Here is a 19,949-nt window from a genome sequence, read left to right as displayed (position 1 = left end):
CCTGCTCTACCTTAAAGAAATGTGGTTATTTAACTCCAATGAGTGTATTTATCAATGGGAGGCTGGTCAGAGTTCTACGTGTCAGTCATAGGCCATAATGTATCGCCAATGACTGACTGCCTGCCTATGACTGTATATGATAGATTTAATCATGTTATGTTTTTTATCTCAGCAGTTCATCACCAAGAGAAATAAACTGAAGTGGATTATATAAGGGGAGCAAAGGGATAAGCTGACCCAGAGCCCATGCTGAACCCATTCACTGTCTGGCACTCATGCTCATCATACCTTAGGCTTACTAGGCACTAGGTATCGGGAGATGTAAAGGCTATGTTAAATATCCTCTGGCAAGTGGCTTGGTTTTTTTATATTTACTTATTAGGGTAAAAAAAAAACAAGTGAGAAAGTTTGAAATAAGGCTACAGTCCTTATTTTACAAGTAGAGCCTTAAGTTGAAGTTCTGTTCTACTCTTTGGGTAATTAGGACAGGGGTGGACCTACCATTGGGCAAAAAGAGGGTGATTCCCTAGGGCCCCGTGTTCCTGAGGGCCCCCATAAAATTCTTCATAAATGTATTGTTCATACAGTTATAACTTATTGGTGCACATTAATTATGATTTTCAAATTAAAATCATTTCACTGAAAAGCCCCTTCAAAGCATGTCTTCAGTCCCTATGACATTAGAACAGTTCAGCTCACCAAATAAAACTGTCAAAAGGGAGATTTTGTTCCCCCATATATTAATAAGTAGGGCTTTTAATTTTAATTTTGAATCACGCTTTTAATTGTTTTTAATTGTTTTCTTTCCCTTTTGCTTATAATGTTTTATGTAAAGCACTTTGAATTGTTCTGTACATGAAATGTGCTATACAAATAAACTTGCCTTGCCTTTTTCTACATCCCATTGGAGACAGAAAAGCTTATGGCTCCTTTTGAAGTAAACTTCTAATTGTTTTGGCTACAGAGGAGGTGAAATCCTTTATTTAGGCATTTTTTGTGTTTTGTTTTTTTTTTGTTATGGAAACGACAGGCATTGGCAGTTCTTTCTTATTGGTTCTTAAGTTTGTCAAAATGAATTTCCTTATTGCAAAATTTGCTGAGATGAAAACTCACACATAAGAAAAAAAGGGAGAAAGTACAGAGACAAAAAGGGACAGAAGATAACATCGAGAGGAAGTAAAAGAGAAAAAGGGGACAACAAAAAAAAGATTATGAGAAATTGGGTCAGAAGAATAAAATGCAGAAAAGGGGGAGAATTACAAAGACTGAGAAAAAAGAAGAAAATAGGGTAATGCATGAGTCCATCCGTCACACTTATCCCTAGCAGGGTTGCAAGCAGTGCTGGTGCCTATCTCCAGCTGTCTACGGGTGAGAGACAGGGTCCACCCTGGACAGGTCGCCAGTCCATTGCAGGGCAGCACAGAGACAAACAACCATTCACACACTCCTAAGGAGAATTTAGAGAAGACAATTAACCTAACAGCCATGTTTTTTGGACTGTGGGAGGAAGCTGGAGTACCTGGAGAGAACCCATGCATGCTCAGGGAGAACAAACTTCATGCAGAAAGACCCTGGGCTAGGAATGGAACCCAGAACCTTCTCGCTGCAAGGCAGCAGTGCTGCCGGCTGCATCACTGAGCAGCCCTGTCATGCATATCTGTACAACTGATTTTGTTTTGCGTTATCCTCTCACTTCAGCGGGCCCCATGTCTGCCTTCTCCATTGACCCAAAGTTTCTCTTATCTCTGCCTCTCGATGTAGAACACCTAAGACCAGGCATGTCCAGAGTCAGTTCCTGAAGGCCGCTGTCCTGCAGGTTTTAGAGGTTTCCCTTCTTCAGCACAGCTGATTTTCACTGATACCTGACTGACAGGCTACTATTTAACTGCAATCACCTGAATCCGCTGTGCTGAAGCTCAAACATTGAAAACCTGTAGGCCAGCAGCCCTAGAAGACCAACTTTGGACCTGTCTGACCTAAGACCAAAGCATTAAGTTGGATAACTAGAGGTAAGTATCAACGGATACCTTTAAAGTGGAGGAAGAGACCCTGGAGGAGCGTTTGAAGTGGATGGGTTACTAAACTGTAACCTGAACAGTACAGGCTGGTTCTGTATATTCACGTCTCCGTTTCAACTGTCTATAATTAATTCAGGAGTTCTCAGAAGAGTGACCAGGAAGCAGCGATCGAACACAGGAATGCAGGACAGGCAAGAGCGCAAGAGAGAGAGCATGTATTACACAAACACGGCAGAAACACGCACCTGTACACGTCAAGCCCTGAAGCCATGAGGCAAGCAAATTATCCTTTCTCTTCAAAAGGTTTAAAGGCAAACCACACAATGAGAATATGATCAGTGAGCAGCGAGCTGCTTCCTCACCCACAGACCTATTGGTCTGGCAAAATATAAAGACAGCTAAAAATAAAAATATTTCTATTCTCAGACTTTTCTCTCCTTTGACTAAAGCTTATAAAGCCTTCATTTTTGTCCTTGCATATTCCCTGGTGTCATTCTTTTCCTCTTTCCTTCCCTCACATACATGTCCTTTTCCCTCTCCTTGTATCGATCTTTATTTGCTTCATCTTTCTTGTCTTCCTCTACTTTCCTTCCTCGTGTCCTTTACTTTCCCCCGTCTCCTTGCCCTTCCACATCCTTTACCGTGTCCTTCCTCTTCCTTCGTATCTTTCTTCCTAAATGCAATGCTGATTCCAGTTACCCAGTTACACTTTTGCGTTTTTGCAAATTTGAGTTTTAGAAATAATATTTGTGTGAAAATTTTAGAAAGTTCATCCTGGAAATGGGTGGAATTGTTGTGCAAAGTGTTTGGATCGGTGCGGCGAATAAAACGAGACACAAACCTAGATGTTTCTGTTTATTTCAACTCTATAACGGCTGAATAGCAAACACCACATCGGAGGTGTTTGCTTTTTTCTTTAGAGATACTGAACATATCTAGAGAATAGTGTGAAGACTCCCTGATAAAGTCTCGTAAATTAGCTACACACAGGTCATTTTGGTAACTCTACAGGAACAGGGTCATATTCTTTTTTTTCTACCTTGGTGTCAGAAAGTTAACATTGCTCACATTTACAGTTGGACAGTCAGACATGTAAGCTTGACAACACGACATCCCGACATACAGAGTAGAATAGTTTTTTATTCATGACTTTTTACTAAAAGAAGACCTTAAAGTGATGAATCCCTTCTGCTAAGATGCTTGTTGTTTGTGCAGGTCTCAGAGGAGCCAGCTCGGCCAGAAAGCACAGCGAATTCTGCTCTGCAGCAACTATTTTCAGGGTAAAGGAAAAAAAGGCGAACCGAAGCTTGAAATAGTTCGCCTTAATGTCACAGCGTTCAGACCTGCAGCGGCTGCAGGATTACTAAATGGGTCTGCCCCAAAAAACTGCAATAGAACCTTGCTTCTGTAAAAAAAAAACAGCATGAATCGCATTTATCTGCACTAAACTAATGCAAAAACGGATGCAATACGTTTATGACACAGTGGGTACATAGAGTGGAGACCTGCTGATTTCCATGATTGTTTTACCTAAGCCTTAATATAAAACAGGCTTTGCTTCTTGGGCCACATTGATTATGGTTAAGTAAGAAGCTTTACATGAAAACAAAGTCTTTTAACGCAGCCAAACTGGCGTTACAACAATAATCCAAACTGATTAAAAGGAGCTATGCACCTATTTCACTCACAGTGTTCAACTTCCCTATTGGGAAAACTAATACCAGTCCTGGAACAAAACAGATCCGTTTTCTCTCTCCATTAGATCAGCCTGATGATGTCATCGGAGGGGTCTGATGTTTATCCAACAAGCTGTGACTGTCAGATTTCAAAGGTTAGGCTCTGATTGGAGGTTTTATCTAACAGAATTGATGGGGATGTAGGATCCTCTGCTTTAGGGGTTAAGTGTGGGATTCCCTCTTCAATGGCTCCAGATTTGTTTATTGAAGGTTTTTCATTGCAACTTTTTACAGCAAAAAGGCTGGACTAAACTTAACCCATGAAGTGGAAATCATAAAATTTTATGAATTAATTTTGAAATAAATTTTTGCCTTGTAAGAAACCAACTTAGAGACGGACGAATAAAACAATGAGGGTAAATTTTTAAATGTCATAATTGATGATAGTAACGGTAATTAAGAATGGATGTAATTTATGTTAAAGGTACATCATCACATTATTTGACATGTTTTACATGTATATGCCAATAACTCTCCCTGCTTGCATACAATGGTTTAATGATAAATAACGGCATCTGCTGTAGTAACTTTTGTCTGTAAATAAAGCCTTTCTGTGCATGTTTACCATAACGACGTGGGATCAGGATTATGTCAAATGCTGAAGCAATGGAGGTGAGCGAGTGTGGAACTCCCAGCATTGGTGTGGAAAAACAAAAGTCCAGATCAAGTGTGAAAAGGTGCAAGATGTTTGATTCTAAGAGGTTAACCATCATCTGATCTGTTAGTTTTTATTATAGCACAATCAGCTGGGAGGGATTTATTCAGTAGCTGCATCGATGGCCACCAACTGGCTTTCTGCTAGATTAGCTGTGCTACCTTTAGATGGCGCCACGTCTGTTTATGTCGACTCATCGCACCTGGTGCTGGAGCTTCATTTAGGCTCAAAAAAGACGATCTTAATCGGAGGTCTTCAACGGGGGGTCCACGGAGGTACTGCATGGGGGTTGGTTGATTACTTTTTTATATATTCCCCCTGCAATTTTTTTTCCAATAATTGAAATGTCTTTAAATCCACATTAACATGAATTCAACACGCTGTAGTAAACAGATAAATGGAGGCAGAACGTGTCTTTCAGTCATCAATGCTCACATTCAGCGACACACAGGAGCTCTTTCAAGCTGGACACCGTTTCATTCACAACACCTGTCCCATCAACCAGGAATCAGAAATACTTTTATAATCCCAGGGTGAAATTACTTTCGTTATATGACTCCATCTGTAGTAGAGTGACTATAGGACCAGTTTGATAGAACACAATTTCATACAATATATATAATTTTGGGTTTTCCACTCCATCTCGCCATCAGTTTTGGGGTCCCTGGCCTGGAAAACTTTGAAGACTCCTGATCTAAATACTATCAGGAAGGACTCTCGGAATAAATAGCCGTATTCTATCATAATCAGCTGGATTTTTGTCTTTTTTATGTTATGACATATAATGTGACTCTGTACCTTTAAGACTGTTGCTTCTCTATAACTTTTGCATTTTCCCAGTTTTTTCTGTCGATCATGGATAAATGCTCTAATCAGGCTTTTATCTGTCCTGGTTCCTTTTTGCTCTGTCCTGTTAATACTGACCAATAAAAAAAAAATCCCCAACATGTTGGAGGAACAAATTTAAAAAGTTAGAATCCTATGGAAAAGTAACAAGATCCTCCACATTTCAGCATCAGATCATCATTTCTAACCTTCCTGTTCTCCAATGATGTTTATTAAGGTACAAACTGATTGATGCTTTAATTGAGCTTCGGATGCATTTAATGAGTAGAGAAAATTGTTGGATTTGTTGCAGGAAATAAGGAAATAAGTTTTATTTCTACAGCAATATTTACATCTGTGATGCTCTTTGTATTTAATTTATAGGTTTTAAATTAAAGTTATGGTGTTGAATTTTCTAACACTGTTAATCATCCCTTAGAACGTAATTAAATATATATATATATATATATATATATATATATATATATATATATATATATATATATATATATATATATATATTATATATATATATATATATATATATATATATATATATATATATATATATATATATATATATATATTATATATAATATTGTGATAGAAGGTTAAATCCATATCACCCATTTTTTATTTGACCTTTGGGGCAAAATTAAAACAGCAAAACTTTATCATTAAGGTTAAATAAAAGCAGACATGATTAAATGTTATAGAAATTAGTGCATCATTCATTTCTTCTTTGCGTTTATCAAGCTGTCAGGGTTCATTGAGATTCTGTTATGACATATTTCAACTTTTACAGTAAGAGGGGCAAGACAAAAAAAGATTTATGATCAGTCATGAGCTGGTATCAAACAATATTAATATTTTAAAACATATGTTTTAGAAAACACTGAATCTGGTTTATAGAAAGTGACAGAGAGACTGCAGCTTTGGCAGCATAAATTAGTGTCATCCTCACTTTAACTACCTGCTGCTGCAGGTTACCGGTCAGCTGGATGAAAAAAGGCTCTTTGCTCTTTCAATGTTAGAAAAGAAAAAGCTTTTGTTCATTTGCCTGATTTATTCATGCTTATTTTGGTTTAAATAGAGAATTGTGTAACATTTGTTGTCATTTTGATCATATAAATGCAGGAAAAGAAACATCGACTCCCAGAATTGGACCAGAATCGTTGTCTGAACACATCAGGGATCGGTTCGATTGATTTAAAAACAAGCAGTCAAGTAAAGAACTGAAAGTTAAATCCTGTAAAACTGATTTGACAACAGTTTTAGGCCACGGAAAGGAGATTTCCTGAATAATTAAATAACTTTCTCATGTTTTCAGTTCTTCTCTATAATAACAGGGAGGCAGAATTTATTTTTATTTTTTAAACTAAATGCTTTACAGTCAAAGCAGTATCACGGATGCAATGGAAATGATTCATTCTGACAGCAGCTGAATCAACTTTGCTTTTTTGTTTTAAATGAGATGCAAACAGAATCTCAAACGGGCTGATCTGTGTCAAAGGAAATAAAAAAGACTTCAAACCATCCGTCAGTTTTACTTAAACAGAAATGTTAACAGCAGTTAATTTTTCAAATTTAATCTAACAAGAAAGTTTTTTTTCTAAACAGTTAAACCTTCAGGATAAAAAACAATATGTGATGATTCTTCATAATGATTTTTGAATTTGTGTTGTTTGTTTTCCAACATTCTGACTGTTGAAGTGATTCTGACCCTCGGTTAGAAGCTGATATTCGTCACCATTACAGATCCAACCAGAACACTTATCCTGGTGCTTTTGCTCCTTAAACCAGCCAACAAACACAAGCTGACCAGGATTATCTCAGCACCTCTGTGTTTTGTTATTACACGTGTCCAGGCTGCTTCTTCTAATAAATGATGCTCCTTTGACTCCCCTGTTGGAGGTCAGAGGTCAGCCTCTAATACACATGCTTTCCTAAGCTTGCTTTGTCTGCTGGGACTATATAGAGATTATTGCTGCAGAATCGCTGTGTCACAGAGGTGCAATTTTGGATTTCAGGAAGCAAACATTGATTTTTTTTTCTCTGCCCCTGAGTTTGTGGCATGAAGTTGCATAAAAGCCTTAGAAGCTCAGACACAAAGCAGGTCTACACCAGTGATTCACAGACAGGAGGGTTGTCAGAGTCCTGGCTGTGCATGGAGCTCAGACCTGTGTCCGAGTCCTCATCGTTGATGCTGCAGGCTTTGGACAAACCTCTGGCCTTCTCCACCCAGCCTATGCTGTGTTCTCCTAAACCCGGGTCAGTTTCCCCACTGCCAGCAGTCGGCTCTTCCTTCCCATCATCCGTCAGCTGGCTCTCCGCCTGCTCCAGCTCCATGCTTTCAACTTTGGCAAGTAGGTCCAGCAGTTCGCTCTCTTTGGTTTCCCAGAGTGCCAGACTCAGGTCCAAATCCCCCCTGATCGCGTCCAGGTCCGTCTTTAGTCTCAAGCCTATGTACAGACTGGTGTCTAGTTGGGTTTTTATTCTCTCCTCCTCCAGCAGGAGCTCGTTCTCCGACAGGCTCTCCACATCTGGCTCCACAGCTGGCGCCTCACAGAGGCTCATCTCCTCCGCTGTGCTGTCGGTGTCCTGCGCCGCAGCCTCGGCGCCGTTTTCCCGTCGCCGCCTCATCCATCGCCGGTTCAGCTCCTCCTGGATCTCCCCGGTGATGCTCTCCAGCAGCGCCTCCCGCTCCGTCACCTCCTCCTGCAGCCGCAGCACCTCCTCGCAGCGGCGCGCGTACTCCTCGAACTGCGCCAGCGCCTCCGCGGCGCAGCGCGCGTCCTGGCGCTCCGCTTTGCGCTTCCCGTCCGCGGCAGGAGCGGAGGTCTCCGAGGAGGAGTCCGTCAGGTATGTGTCCTGCACATAGTTCGCTCCGTGTCTCTTGATGCGGTCAAAGTGCACCTTGGCCTCGTATCGCTCGATCTCTCGGTCCAGCTCCTGGATTCTGTGGACCTGCTGCCGGATGGTGTGATCCTGTGAGATCACCAGGTGGACCAGCGTCTCCATCTTCTCCACTGAGTTCTTCCCCTTAGGCAACGTCTGCTCCTTCTTTCTGTTCATTTTGTCCAGCTTCCTGAAGGCCTTCCGGACGATCCTCCTCTGCCTCTCCTGGGACATGTTGGCCGCAGCGGCCGCGGCCACCCAGCAGCTCCTGGCGGGGCCCCTGAGCAGCCCGGCCGGGGCGCCGCTCTCCCGGCTCTGGACCACCTTCGCCTCGGCGCTGCGGGGTCCGTTGTTGGGCAGCGAAGCTTCGCTCTTCACCAGGACGAAGCGGACGTTCTCCTGCTCGTCCCCCCAGGCGCTCCACAGCCGCAGGATCTTGGTCTTGTTGGGTAACATCCTCTCGAAGCCTCTCCACTTCTCCACCACGCAGTAGGACTGCGGGGATCCGGACAGCATCGCGGCCGCTGCGCCCTGCTGCAGGTTCTGGTCGTCCAGCAGAACCCGCACCACATCAGCGCAGGTGGTGCGCTTAGTCAGTCCGGAGACCAGCTTCTCTTCTCGGCAGACCCACACAGAGATCTTCCCCTCCTCAGGCTCCATCTCCGAACTAAAGTTTTCCTCCTTTCAGTGAAACTAAACTTTTTGTTTTTTCTATGGATTTTCCTTCGATGAGTCTTTCTTAAAGGTCCAATCATTGAGGAAAACTGCAGCTTTTCTCCAAAATCACATCCTGACTCGGTCCCGCAGCCTGCCGGGTCCCCGTGCGTGCGTCCTGACAGGAAGCTCTGATGTGCGGGACAGACGGAGAAACTGGAGGCTGCTGGAGCTGCGGGGACACGCCCCCCTCCCCCCACCCCTCCTCCCTCCAGGATCCTCTCATTGAGACAATTGTAAATATAAGGGGGGAAGAGCCCAATATTGAAATTAATGACTAAATTAAATGAATAAGGACAAAAGAACAATTAAGGAACCTCTGTAGTATGGAGAATCAGCTATACCATATTTAAAAATAAATACATAAATGCTCAATAAATAAATAAGCATGCAGTAAAATGCTCACCAGCCAATGGGCAGTAGATGACCCTCTAAGAAACAGCCCTTCCTCATTTGCATAATGAGAAAGAAATGCATACAGAAATGAAATAAATAGGGTAAAACAATACAAAGGAAGAATAAAACAGACAAAAATAATATAACATGCACATAAATAAAAAACAAGTAATTACTAAATAAAGTTGAAGACTAAAACGGACAATAAATAAATAAGGTAATTATTACAAAGGCGAATAAATGAAGAAGCTGTCAGGGTTTGGGTGAGGTTTTGAGGACCCAAATGCAGAGGCAGGGAGGCAGATGAGTTCTTTTAGTTTTAATGGAGTGTTCACAGGTAAATATAACTTAACAATGCAAGACAAACCACAACCATGGAGACATCAGGGAGGACATGCACTAGGAGCCGGGGAAAGATGAGGAACCAGCACTGAGGAACTGCACAGGGGGGGTATGTATGGGTGACTGAACAAAGACAGGACTAATGAGCTGATTGGGAGCAGGTGTGAACAGAGGATTCTAGAAGGGAGCTAGGTAAAAGGAGACCAACACAAGAGGGCAACAAAGAAAAACCTAAGAACTCAGACACATCTAGAAAACACAACAAAATAGGAGTTAAACCGATAAAACTAGAGAACAAAGGAAAACATGAATCAATGTGAAACTGAAAAATTCAAAGAAAGCTTAACAGAACTCAGACCGTGACAGAAGCTAATTAAAAGAGATGTATACATTTATGTCTCCCTGTATTAATTAATTTCTACCTACATTTATTTGCTTGTTGTATTTTTTGGGGGGGCAATTAATTGTATGCTTATTTATTTATTGAGCATGTATTTATTTCTGTATTTATTTTTAAATATTGTACAGCTGGTCCTCCATATTGTAGTTGTGCAATAATAATAAATGACTCTTACTAAAAAAAAAATGTTACATTGAATTAATTTCAGAAATATTCCCAAAAGGAGCTGAAATGTTGCAGTAACACATTTTTTGTGTTGATGCTGTAGGCAGAAAGGATATCCTGTAGCAGCCTGTCTTGCAGTGGATCTGCAGAAGCCTCTGACTTAAGACACTTTGTTGTTGTTTAAAAATCTTCTGAAGAGGATGCTCACTGCTGCCAATAATCTTCATTCATGAAGGATTCTTCTGTGATTATTCTCGATTATTTCCTAGACAGAGTCGGCCTTCTCTATCAGCTTGTTTAGCTTTTATAGGTCATTTGCTCTGATGCTGTTATCCCAGCAGATGATGGCAGAAGAGATCCCACTCTCCACAACAGACCTATAGGTCAGACGGAGCTCAGGCTTTGCCAGATCCTGGTAGCTCCATGATAGAAACGAGAAGTACTTCTTTTCTGTCCTATATCAGATTGAAGCGAAGAGTTAAAAGAGTGAAAAAAGAATTCTTGTAATCTACTGAAAAATATTATACATTAAAATGATTGGATATTACTTTTTATTACACCCACTATCTGTCATTAACTTGCCTTGCCTGTTTCCTGGACGGGGCTGCCTGTGGAGCTGGTTTAGAGTTGTTTTTTCTATCTCTGCTTCTGTCTCCTTGAACCCCAGTGGGCCTCAGCAGATGGCCGCTCACACTGAGCCTGGTTCTGCTGGAGGTTTCTTCCTGTTAAAAGGGAGTTTTCCTCTCCACTGTCGCTACAAGCATGCTTAGTGTCAGAAATTGTCTTCGAATCAAAAGGTTGATGCAATCAGCAGCTTTTCCTTAGACCGAAAACTTTGAATCAATTTGACTGTATGATCTGGCTGAATTGTCTCTGTAAAGTGCCTTAAAGGAATAGTACACCCAAAACATGATTAGCCTTCATTGTCTACTCACCCCCATGCTGAACAACACTCCTATACACTACTGTTTATGCTCTAAAAACATTCTAAATGACTTCGTTTCGAGTAAATTATGGACGCTACCCACTCAGGACACTTGGAATACATTGGACGAGCAGTATGGAGGAATATTGACACGTTTTTTGTGGACTTTTATGGACCTTTCTGCCTCGGGCGCCACAGACCTCCATTATTTGAATGTCAGCAGACAGCAAGAAGCCTCCCAGATCTCCAGATGCATTTGAGATATCAAAAAAGTACTCCAGAGTGTTGTTCAGCATGGGGGTGAGTAGACAATGAAGGCTAATCATGTTTTGGGTGTACTATTCCTTTAAGATGACATGTGTTGTGAATTAGAGCTATATACATAAACTGAATTAAACTGAAATTCACCGAAACTCTTTGAATATCACAAATGTGGGCGAGTATGAAGCAAAATTAAGGTATCTTCTTCGGCTGAAATAAAGTTGTTCTAAATCATTTTGATTATCAACTGAATGATCAAGGAGGAATTTTTGAGATCCAACTGCTGACTGAACAGGTTTCAATGTATAAAGATGTATCTGTTATCGTTCTTTTCTTGTACTCAATGAATTGTTGCGTAGCCTAACTGAAATTTATTCTTTAGATTTTTTCAGACTTAAAATAAAAAAAAATCATGTGACCACAGTATTGTTTTTGTAAAATAATCTGATATGCCATTTTAAGATGTTACTTACTGCTAGCAGATCTGAATGTTAAATTCAAATTTTGTGAAATTTATCCATTTCAGGCCTATTGCCAGTGGTGGTTCCAGACCAGAATTGTGATCATATATCAATATGAAAGAAACCAAAAGGCGACAATCAATGATGTTGATGGTATGGACTGGGCGCAGTTCTACAGGGACAGTGGCCCCTGTGGTCCACCGTCTGGAACAGCCCACTTCCTTAGGTGCAGCTCTGAGGGTGATTTACATTGTTTGGGGTAATTATCTGCTTATATTTTCAAAAGAATATTTTGAAGTTTAAAAAATCTGTTTATCAGCCTCATATACTTTAGTAATTAAAAAGTAAGGGGTTCTTTTTTAATTTCAAAAAGTTTTGTCAGTGTGAGGAATCTCTACGATCTCAGCTCATCCCTGCAGAATTCTACAATAATATCTAAAACTATAATCTGCCGTTGAGGATCAGAATAGGTTCTGACTCTGGTGTCTGTGTTTATTATCTCTAACATGTTTGTATTCAGCAGCCTCTGCTCAGGCTGGCTTTCTTGGTAAATTCAATTCAATTCAATTCAGTTTATTTATATAGCGCCAAATTCACAACACATGTCATCTCAAGGCACTTTACAGTTCAACCAGATCAAATTGATACAAAGTTTTCTATCTAAGGAAAACCAGTTGATTGCATTGACTCATTGACTCAAATACAATCCCCCACACTAAGCATGCTTGTAGCGACAGTGGAGAGGAAAAACTCCCTTTTAACAGGAAGAAACCTCCAGCAGAACCAGGCTCAGTGTGAGCGGCCATCTGCCGAGGCCGACTGGGGTTCAAGGAGACAGAAGCAGAGATACAAAAAGCAGCTGTAAAAGGCGGCCCCGTCCAGGAAACACACAGCCAGGCAGACGAGCTCCAAGGCAGCTCCCATGCCAGAGGACGAAGAAAGCACATCCACTCAGTCACGGTCAGAGAAACAGGACCACACTGGAAAACAGGCCGATCTCCAACATCTATAAACAAGGGTGTTGATAGAAGCAGCACAGCTGATGTTTCTTTCCAGGATGACGTCACAGCCAAACAGGAACAGACGAGGCAAAGCTACTCTGAGGAAAAGCAGAGAGAGCAGAAGGTTAGAGATTGAACTAACAGATTCTGCAGAATAGGAGAACAGAGAGAGAATGAAGCAGAATGATGAAATGGGGGTCCCTATGTCCTCCAAAAGTCTAAGCCTATAGCAGCATAACTATAGAGATAGCTCAGGATAACCTGAGCCACTCTAACTATAAGCTTTATCAAAAAGGAAAGTTTTAAGCCTAGCCTTAAAAGTAGACAGGGTGTCTGCCTCACGGACTAAAACTGGTAGTTGGTTCCACAGGAGAGGAGCCTGATAACTAAAAGATCTGCCTCCCATTCTACTTTTAGAAATTCTAGGAACCACTAGTAAACCTGCAGATTGAGAGCGAAGTGCTCTGTTAGGAACATAAGGAACAATCAGATCTCTGATATAAGATGGAGCTTGGCCATTTAAGGCTTTATATGTGAGAAGGAGGATTTTAAATTCTATTCTTGATTTAACAGGAAGCCAATGAAGAGAAGCCAGGACAGGCGAGATATGATCTCTCTTTTTAATTTTCATTAGAACTCTGGCTGCAGCATTTTGGATCAGCTGAAGGCTTTTAACTACAGTTTGTGGACTTCCTGATAGTAAAGAATTACAATAGTCCAGCCTTGAAGTAACAAATGCATGGACTAGTTTCTCAGCATCACCCCTGGACAGGATATTTCTAATTTTTGCAATGTTCCTCAGATGAAAGAAGGAAATTCTAGAAACCTCTTTGATGTGGGATTTAAATGACAGGTCCTGATCAAAAACAACACCAAGATTTTTTACTTTATTATCTGAAATCAGTTTAATCCCATCCAAATGAAGTGACTGGCTAATCAGTTTCTTTTTCAGAGACTCTGGTCCAAAGACTATAACTTCTGTTTTGTCTGCATTCAGAAGCAGAAAGTTAAGAGTCATCCAGGTTTTTATGTCTTCAAGACATGCCTGTAATCTATGTAATGGGTTAGCTTCATCTGGATTTATAGACAGATATAGCTGGGTATCATCAGCATAACAGTGGAAATTAATCCCATGCTGTCTAATAATTCTACCAATTGGGAGCATGTATAAAGTAAAGAGAATTGGTCCTAGCACTGATCCCTGTGGTACTCCACAGGTAACCTTTGAGCGTGTTGAAGATCTATCATTAACATGAACAAACTGAATTCGATCAGATAGATAAGATTTAAACCAGTCTAGTGCTGTTCCTTTAATTCCAACAAAATATTCAAGTCTTTCTAAAAGAATATTATGGTCAACTGTATCAAATGCAGCACTAAGATCCAACAGGACGAGCACAGATACAAGTCCATTATCTGAGGCCATGAGAATATCATTAGTGACTTTCACCAGAGCTGTTTCAGTGCTATGATGAGCTCTAAAGCCAGACTGAAACTCTTCAAAAAGTTCATTATGGTGGAAGTGATCGCAAACTTGTTTGGCAACTACTTTCTCAAGAATTTTGGATAAGAAAGGAAGATTGGATATAGGTCTATAATTGAACTACTTAGAAAACCACCTGGGATTGTGAACACACACGCAGCGCCGTGAGGACGCATCCACTTAGGCCCCGTCCACACGAAGTCAAAACGAACACGAAACGCTGATATTTTCCAGATGTTTGCCGTAAAGACGGAGACGTAAAATAAATGTGAGCGTCCACACGAATGCATGAAAACGCTGCAAAATGTATGCCAGGCCTGTAAGTGGCGCTGTGGTGCCAAAGCAAAAATAAGCGACGAAATGTTGGGCATGCGCACTAATATTTATACATGGTTGCCCTGCGGGTCCATTTTCGTGGTTCAGTCAAATTCAGGTGCTGAACTATGTCGTCGATATTGCTCTGTTCTTCCTGGAGATATTCCAGAAGAAGAAGATTCTGTTGTAAGCCCGACAGCAGGGTGAGTAGCATTAGCAGCAACGGCGCCATTGTTGTTGTGATGTGTCGCGCATGCGTGTTTAGAGGTGACGCTATGACGCATGCGTGTAAAAAAAAATATGCGGTTAGAGCGTAAAGATGGAAACGCTTAAACGGCGTTTCGAAATCTTCCCACTCTGAAGGCTGAATAAAAAAAAGATCGTTTACAGACCCCCGAAACGTTGGCTTCGTGTGGATGAGAGGCTGGTTTGGTGAAAAATGTGTGCGTTTAGGCCAGGGTTCGTCTTCGTGTGGACGGGGCCTTAATCAGACACAAGCGTTACTGTGAGAAGCTTGAATGTAGCAGGCATGCATTACAAACAGACGTGTGGATTAAGAGGATTGCCAGAGCTACGTCTGGGATATGATGGAGAGAGGAAGAGGGTGAGTGCAGAAGGTTTTTTTCTTTTTCCTGCGTTTGATCTCATTTCCTGTGAGGTCACACTAAGTCTGACCTGTGCATCTATTATTAGCTGTCAGGTTTGGAGTCTGTAATGTCAACAGAATAAATGAGGTTACCAAAGCAGACTCCCAATAAAGCTGTTAATGCTCAGCCAATGAAAAGTGTTCCTTGATTCTTATTTTTTTTAAGTGTTTGAAAAAAAAAGTTGACATTTACAAAGTCATTCAAGACTTATGAAAACCAACTTCCACTTAGCTGGATTAAAAACTTCTGGTATTTTCTGAATTACAATCATATTGTAACTGTGTAATTATCTTAGTTCTTCATGGATAAAAGTGAAGCTTTTCTTTCTTAGACTATAGCCCCCTCTGGTGTAAAGAATTAGACATTGCATGTCTGAAGGTACAGAGAACAGTGGTTACAGGTTCAAGATTGAGTACTGATTGATTCCTCTAGAGCAGAGGTCTTCAACAGGGGGTCCGTGACCCCTAGGGGGTCCATGGAGGTACTGCATGGGGGTCGCAAAAGTTTGGTTGATAAGACTTTTTTTTTACATTCAACCCTGCAATTTTTTACTCTAATTGAAATGTTTTTAAATTCACATTAACATGAATTCACCATACTGTAGTAAACAGATAAATGGAGGCAGAAGATGTCTTTCAGGCATCAATGCAAACATTCAGCGACACACAGGAGCTCTTTCAAGCTGGAGACCGTTTCATTCACAACACCTGTCCCATCAACCAGGAATCAGAAATACTTTAATAATCCCAGGGAGGAATTACTTCCGTTATATTACTCCATCTGTAATAGAATGACTATAGGACCAGTTTTATATAGCACAATTTCATACAATATATATATAGTTAGGGGGTCCCCGCTCCATCTTGCCATCAGTTTGGGGGTCATTGGCCTGGAAAACGTTGAAGACCCCTGCTCTAGAGGCCAACACTTAGTAGGAATCAGGATCAGAAGAACATTTCCGTGAAGGAAAGAAATGCCATAATTTTTTTAATGTAATTGCTGATATATCTCTTCTTCCCAGCTGTTACTATTAGTTTATTTAAGGGCTTTCCAAACATTTCAGTTTTTGACCCCAAAAATAACAATGTTGCAGATTGGCAACTCACAAAAATGCACCAAATCACTTCACTGTATATTTTCTTTATAAATATAAAATTAAGGAATTGTTTTTGTTTTGTTTTTTTTCTAAATCACATTTATTGATGTTATTATTTATGGAGCCCAGGCGGAAGGTCAGCTGAAGAAACTGATTGCTTTCCTACATCCACCTGCAACACAGCCAATCAGCTTTGAACCACACCTCCACGAAAGCCAATCGGCATCCAAAGTTCATCTTAAAAGGCCTCCGATCCGAACGTATCTGCTCCTGTGCGCAGGCGGTGGTTGCGCTGTGTGACATCATTCAGATGACTCCTTTTCAACCCACCTCCAGCCTCCCCTCCACCATCGTAGCTAAAGCTTCATCAGAGTGTCGTTCTTCCTGGACTCTTACTACGTTCCCTGTCTCATCTCAACCGGTCAGGCAGAAGACCGCCATGTTGAGCCTGGTTCTGCCAGAGGTTTCTTTCCAAAGGTGAGTTTTTTCTTCCCACTGTCACTTCATGCTTGCTTAACATGGACAGGTTCTCTCAACCTGTGTTATCCAAACTTGACATATATGGGAGAATTTTCCTGCCATAATGCAAGAGCACATGATTTCAATTTGAGAAAAGAATTTCATCTACTTGCGCTCAAAACTTATAATGCTCACACTCAAAACATGCGCTCACTCTCAAATATTTTCTCTTCTCTCTCAAATCTTTGTTTCTTCTCTCAAATTTAATGCTTCTTGCACAGATGTAGATGTAGATGAAGTAGCACAGGCACACTCAGTCGGGTTAAACAAGCGCACCCTTTCCCAGGCTGTCGTTCTATTGGCTGGAATGGTTGCTAGGCGACGATCCATGTGCAATCCGAGAGAGAGCAAAAAAAATCCGCAAGCAGAGCCTACGGGTTTGCGAGCGTATTTGAGACTCGAGCAGAGCGCGGTTTGTGCACGAAGAGAAGGAGGCAAGCGAGAGGAGAAAATATCTGTGCAAGAAGCATTAAATCTGAGAGAAGAAACAAAGATTTGAGAGGGAGCGCATGTTTTGAATGTGAACATCAGGGGCGTGCATACATAGACACTAGGTGGTGCTAAAGCACTAGGAAGTTTGCCCTTTATCAAAGAAAATGCCCTTTTGAAACTCGTTTTTTTTTTATTATTATTATTAATATTAATAAGATTTTACTGAGGTCGGTTTTGAAATGATCTTTTGAAAACCTGAGCCATTAAAAACGACTGAAACAATGCCCCGAAATGAGCCACCTACTTGCGCACAAACGACCCTCTCTCACTTCCTTTGTCACGTGACCTCACTCGGTCGCCCGCAGGGCATGCCAGATGCGCAGCATCATAGCAGTTCAAGCGTCTCCAGATAGCAGGAACGGTCGCTGACAGGCTGCTTCTCCCGTGCCCCATTAGCCAGGTAATAGGGCTTGGTCGTCGTGACGTAAGCACTTCGCGTCGCCGCCATGTTGAATGCGTCTTTTACCGCGGCTCAGACTACTGCCTATGACTACCGCGTACTGTACTCCCTCTCAGCCGTGTTTTAATTTGATTAATTTCACCTTAACTTGATTTCAACCATGGTAAACCGTTGCTGTATTGTGGGCAGTAACAGCTCAACACATGATCGCCATGGAAACATAGAAAATGGGTTAACTTTCCACCGCTTTCCTGCCTGGAGGCGTAACCATGGAGACCAAGCGTCAGAGATAAATAGCTTGGATCGCGGCTGTAAGACGACCGAACATAACTTTCCACAGTATTCCAATGTCATTGAGAGTGTGTTCCCTGCATTTTCATTCTGGTAAGTTAAAGATGCACGGTTTTATTTTATAGCCTACTTTGTTTCTTTCCTTCAAAGTTGGGATCTTTTACGGGAAAATAATAAAAACGGCAGCGGGAAAAGGCTCAAATACGCAAGAAACCCGGAGGGTTGGCAGTTAACGTTACTAACTACATCTTTGAAACACATAGCAGCTAGTTAAAAGTACATTACATGCGTGAGTGGTTGTTAGCACTAGCGGTTAGAAGTTGCTAAACTAGCAGGTTCCAGAGCCCGTCTGATCACAGCTTACCTTCGTACGGATTACTGTGTTCCCACTGTTTGCTGGCTTTATGATGTGCAGCTCCTGAACCCATCCATTCATGAACTGCACATGAGACTCCAAGGACTTGTAGCTTCGGAACTGTTTTGAAGTATAGGCGCTCACTCATCGGTGCTCCACTCATTGTTTGGAACTTTATATGGATCCAAATGATTAATAATGCTGATTTTGTCACCATACCGGTCCCTGGCTTCTCTATTTAATGTGTCCCGGCAAATTCCAGATCTTTTTCGGGATTTTAACATCTTTTTTCTCTCTACTTCTGTCTCTTCTTTCAACAACAACGTTGTGTCAGAGCTATGCTTACGTTTGCGTAGCAGTCAGTATGGCTGCGACGTCCCACAATGCAACGTGGATCCCGAGCCCTATATACAGATCAAGCAAAATCATTTTGTTGTGCATTAAAATGTCTCATTCAGCAGCACCAAACATGCATTTTTGCCGACTGGTCACCTGATAAACTAGTTGTCTCCTTGTAAGATGCTATTTTACTTTTTATATTTTATATCCATATTTTTATCTTAAGTGTATATATTATTCTATTTTATTGCATGCCGGATACCCACAGTTTTTAGATATTTTTATAATTTTATTTATGTATTCCATATTATATGTTTCATGTTGCATGATTGTACCACAAAAAATTCCTAGTTTGTGAACTCCTTCACTAACATTGGCAATAAACCTGATTCTGATTCTGAAAGTTTTACACTGTAGCCCAAGTCAATGACAGATAACGTGAGGACGACCACATAGGCTACAAATAATTTCGGTAGAGTTTGCAATTGCAAATACGGAAGAGGATTAGGATTCAGTTTAGTATGGGAAAAAAGTCAGAATTCTGACTTTAATCTCAGAATTCTGTTGTATAGGTTTTGTTAGGCAACATAAATTAACACATTTTGGTCTCTTTATTGTCTTAATTGTATATTGATTTAGTAATTGCAGTACAATGCCAAGAAAGGAGGGTTAATCGTTTTGAAAAATCTTAAAAGCTGTTGACATTTTATTTTTAAGTGGTTTGTGAAGCAGGTATTAAAATAGCTATTATTTTGTAGGCTACCATAAGTCATATCCACGTGACAAGACTTCCAGTCATGTTGCCCTAATAGCCCATTATTTAAACTAATGTGGCATATTTGTTAAAGCTATTATTATTATTATTATTATTATTAAAATAAGTAGCCAACCTTATCACTGTCTGTAACCTACTAACAAGGTAAGGAAAGCATCAGATGAGCTACCTGAGAAACTAACGTTACGTTTCCCCACTTTAAAACCAAACAAACATGGTCGCTCATCCTGCTGATCAGCTCTCTTCACTGCCATCGAAGGCTCCAGCATGTTTTCTTTTCAGGTGCTGCATCATAACAGTGGTGCTTCCGTGCCATGTTCATTTGTTTTTACAAAAGTTGCATGTTACGACTTTTTTCGCTTTACAAAGCGCAGGCTATTTTAATAATTGTGATCAATTTGCGCCGTCAATCCGGCGCATGCGCGCTTCATTTGCAATCC

At 41.0% G+C, this 19,949-nt stretch overlaps 1 protein-coding gene across 1 annotated transcript; it reads right to left on the bottom strand.

Annotated features, from left to right (window-relative positions):
• Window positions 1–5,975: 5,975 nt before the first annotated feature.
• Window positions 5,976–8,949, bottom strand: rassf10a (Ras association domain family member 10a). Its single transcript, XM_038308719.1, has one exon. It carries the CDS (start codon window positions 8,790–8,792, stop codon window positions 7,353–7,355), a length of 1,440 nt encoding a protein of 479 aa, XP_038164647.1. The 5' UTR covers window positions 8,793–8,949; the 3' UTR covers window positions 5,976–7,352.
• Between the last annotated feature and the right edge of the window lie 11,000 nt (window positions 8,950–19,949).

Source organism: Cyprinodon tularosa, unplaced genomic scaffold (assembly GCF_016077235.1).
Source record: "Cyprinodon tularosa strain WSP-4 unplaced genomic scaffold, ASM1607723v1 ctg644, whole genome shotgun sequence".
Lineage (NCBI taxonomy): Eukaryota > Metazoa > Chordata > Actinopteri > Cyprinodontiformes > Cyprinodontidae > Cyprinodon > Cyprinodon tularosa.
Note: the sequence above shows the minus strand (reverse complement) of the source record. Positions and strands in the feature narration are given on the sequence as shown.

What these genes read in the sequence shown, in the direction of transcription:
- rassf10a (XM_038308719.1), bottom strand. Translation starts at nt 8,792, where the DNA reads ATGGAGCCTGAGGAGGGGAAGATCTCTGTGTGGGTCTGCCGAGAAGAG.